Source organism: Triticum dicoccoides, chromosome 5B (genome assembly GCF_002162155.2).
Source record: "Triticum dicoccoides isolate Atlit2015 ecotype Zavitan chromosome 5B, WEW_v2.0, whole genome shotgun sequence".
In the NCBI taxonomy this organism is placed as follows: Eukaryota; Viridiplantae; Streptophyta; class Magnoliopsida; order Poales; family Poaceae; genus Triticum; species Triticum dicoccoides.
Genome location: NC_041389.1, coordinates 357,071,902 through 357,075,516, shown reverse-complemented (window position 1 = coordinate 357,075,516; position 3,615 = coordinate 357,071,902). Strand labels below are relative to the sequence as shown.

The window sequence follows — 3,615 nt, the reverse complement described above, 5'->3', positions numbered from 1 at the left end:
AGTCATGGATTGTTTAGAGCCCGAGGAGTTCCTGCTCTTAGCCGAGAACTTGCGCACTGACGATTTCTTCTTCCTCTTAGACTAAGCCCCCACCTCATCACGACCAGGGAAGACAGGCAGGTCCTCAATCCCGGAGCGAGTGGGGGAGATAGGACGAACCGAAAGGTTGGAGCAGGCCCCGGAAATAGGGGTGGCCGAAACAGGCTGGTTCTTCAGAAACACATCATCAGTAGCAGGCACCAGAGGGTCAGCAGGGGGATCGCCACCGACTCACGGGGAGCCGTGTCGGCAGGGGCCTGGGAATGAAACAACTCCTGCTCCGAATCAGCCAGCCCATCCCACTCGGATTGGGTGAACAGCAGGTTAGATCCGTCACTCTGGTTTTGACCACCCACAGAGCCATCCCCCTCCTTATCATGCTTGTCCGAGGGGTTGGATGGGGGAGGAGGAGGGGGTGGGGGTTGGAAAGCAGCCGCCCCTTCCACCCGAACACGAAGCCTGACACCATTGGGAGACGGAAAAACATCGATAGCTCCATGAACACAGAGTGGGTCCAAACACCAAATCTTGATCCGAGCTGGACCAACCTTATCTAATGACTCCACATCCACCTCCACAGGTTTCCCAATCAGGACATCAAACGCCATGAGAAAGGCAGAAGATCGGAGCCCGCTGGCAAATCGTCCACCAACACCCAGACCTGGGAGAGAGGACCAACCGCTTTTCCACTGCACGTGGCCGGCTTCACAGAAACCACCAATTGGTTGAGGGAAAGGGTGAAGCTAGTGCACGAGGCAATCATCCGAAGGCAGTCCTTGGAAGGGAACACAACAGAGAATTCATAGTCCGACAGTTGATTAACGTGCCAATCCCAACCTTCAGCATCCCAGATCCGAAGCCCTTCAAGCAAAGTTTGAGACGAGATCTTTTGATCTTTCACCGACACTATGGCAGCATTAGAGAGGGAGAGGGCCGCCACTAGGACAGGGAGATCGCTATCCATAGCAAAGAAAGCGCAGCTAGGAAGCCCCAAGCCAAACTGGAGGAAAGAAGGAGGCTTTTGGCGATTCATATAGTTGACAGTGAGGTGCCCATCCGAGCGACATATCAGGCAGAACGGGGGGTTGGTGCATCTGGATTGAAAGTACCCAGGCCTATGGCAGGCGAAGCAGGTGAGCGCAGACGGGTTGCTCGGGGTGGAAGAATTGGGGCCAAGCTGCGGGAGGGAGGGAGGAGGAGGCAGGAGCCCATCTCCCACCCCCAATGAGGAGGAAGCACCAGGAAAAGGACCGGCAGGCCGCCGAGCCGGCCCCCCAAAGGACCGAGGCGAAGGACGAGGCCCCGCGCCAGCACCTGCCGGGCAGGGGGGGAATCCGCGCCGGAGCAGGCGCGCCACGCCCCGCGCCAAGGGCAGGCAGGGAGCCCGACGAGGACGAGACCCCCCCCCCCACCAGCCGCCGCTGCCGCTTCCCAAGGATCCACCGTCGGAGAGAGAGAAGCCCCAGATCCGGACCCTTGTGGACCAGATCCAGGAGCTCACTCCCGCTCCGAGCGCTGGAGCCACGCCGGACCCACGACCCATGCAGCGCGGTCGCGAGCCACCTGCTCACGAACCGCATGCTCCGCCTCCAACTTGGAACGGAGCGAAGCCTCGAGCTCCAAATCCACAGCAGAGCCCGGAGAATCCTCCCGCCGGCGCTTGCTGCCCGAGACTGTATCGCAGGACTAGCCCCGCAATTTGTCCATGGGGAGCATCGCAGCGAAGGAGAGGAGAAGGGGAGGAGGAGGGTTGGATCTGACGAGACAACGAATGGGGAGACGGTGACGATGCAAATCAGCGGCGGAAGCCGGAAACCCTAGCAGGGGGGAGCCGCGGGGGATCCATAAATACCCAGACCGAGTCGTGCCCACCTGGGCCAGATGGGCCAAGCGGGCTGGGGGAGGAGGGGGGACTCGCGAAGCAGAAGCAGGCCGCACCGGGCCCACAGAGAAGAGATGGGGGAAATCGTCAACTGGCGACAGAGAAGGGGGAGTGGGCTCACAAGCCAGAACAAGAGCGCAAGGCCCAAGAGGCCCAACAGACGGTCCGGCCCGCAACCCACTGGTCAACGAAGAGGAGACCAGATCTAGGGCAAGTGGCGCCAGCGACGCGACCCGCCCCGGCGATGCCGCCGCCGGCGACGGGGAAGCCGGGCCAGAAGCAGAGGACGGGGAGGAGGGGCACACCACACCCGGAGCGGCTCCCAGAATCCCAGGATCATGCGAGAAGCAGGAAACCTTACCAGATTTGCGCTGACTACAAGAAATCCGGACCCAGCCAGCAGCAGACGACGGCGACGGCACCGGCCGACCCCGACCCCCAGGCCCGAACTTGCGGGGGCGAGGCGTGATGGAGGGGGAAGGGACCCGCACAGGGCGAGCCGGCGAGGGCCGGGGGGAAGGATCCTCGTCCGATGAGCCATCCTCATCGGAAGCGAGAGCCCAAAAGCGGGAGCCAAGCAGAGACGGAGAAGCCGCCGGAGAGCGAACCACCGACGAGCGAGCCGGGGAGGAACAGCCAGACGCGGGGGGAAGGGGAGAATCAGAGCCCAGGGCAACGGCGGAGGGGCATGGAGCGGTGGCGGAGGGGCAGGGAAGGGGGAGGAGAGGAGCGGGGGGGAGAGGGAGGAGAAAGGAGAGCCTAGCATCATCGAAGAGCATGTGGAGGTTTGTCTCTGATGGATCTCACGGGATTCAGTCGGCGTTTTCTTCGATGGATCCGCTTGGATCCAGTCTTTATTCGTCTATGTTGGTGTGTCTACAGATTGGATCTTTCTGATCTACGCTTCTCTTCATCGACGACGGTTGCTATTCTAGTGCGCTGGTCCTATGAGGTCTTAACATGACGACTTTCCGACTGTCTACTACGACAAGGTTTGTCCGACTCGAGTGATGGAGGGGCGATGACGGCAGCGCTTATTCGGCTCGCCCCAGTGCTTGTAGTCGTCGCTAGGTGGTATACGATATGGATTTAATTTTTACTTCTGTTATTTGTACTATATCTTGATAGTCGACGAATAAATTAGAAGTTTTTCAAATAACAAAAACAATTAATTTTATATGCTAAAAAAAGGGAGAGAAAACTCAAAAGTAGTTAAAACACACACGAGGCGTCCGTCCGAAAAACATAATACACCAGGCGTATGCAAGTTGGGTACGGCTTTGCGGTAGAAATTGGAATCCGCTTCGAGTAGGTTTACGTAATATCCCCAAATACGCCTTACGACCGGATTATTATACGGTAAATAAACCTCCGTCTTTGCGCAGGATCGTGGGACGGAAGAGAGAGAGGGAAGGACAGAGCGAGAACACAAAACGAGACTCGGCGGCGGTGGTGGCCAGGGAGAAGCAGCACAAGGATGGTGTTCGGCCGGGGCAAGCAGTCCTCGTCCACGCCCTCCCCGGCGGCCGCCACCTCGTCGGCTGCCGCGGCGGCCTGCTCCGACCTCCGGGCGGCGTACCACGAGTGCTTCAACCGGTGGTACGCCGACAAGTTCGCCAAGGGCCAGTGGAACAAGGACGACTGCGCCGCCGACTGGCACAAGTACCGCGCCTGCCTCGAGGTAAACCTAGCCC

At 59.5% G+C, this 3,615-nt stretch overlaps 1 protein-coding gene across 1 annotated transcript in view; it reads left to right on the top strand.

The window, feature by feature from the left end:
* The first annotated feature begins 3,297 nt into the window (after positions 1-3,297).
* LOC119308990 (uncharacterized protein At4g33100-like) overlaps positions 3,298-3,615 on the top strand; it is a 2,460-nt gene continuing 2,142 nt past the window's right edge. Inside the window, exon 1 of the mRNA XM_037585123.1 lies at positions 3,298-3,602. Within this exon, the coding sequence (XP_037441020.1) occupies positions 3,399-3,602 (204 nt within the window). The 5' untranslated portion in view covers positions 3,298-3,398. The remainder of the gene's footprint in view (positions 3,603-3,615) is intronic.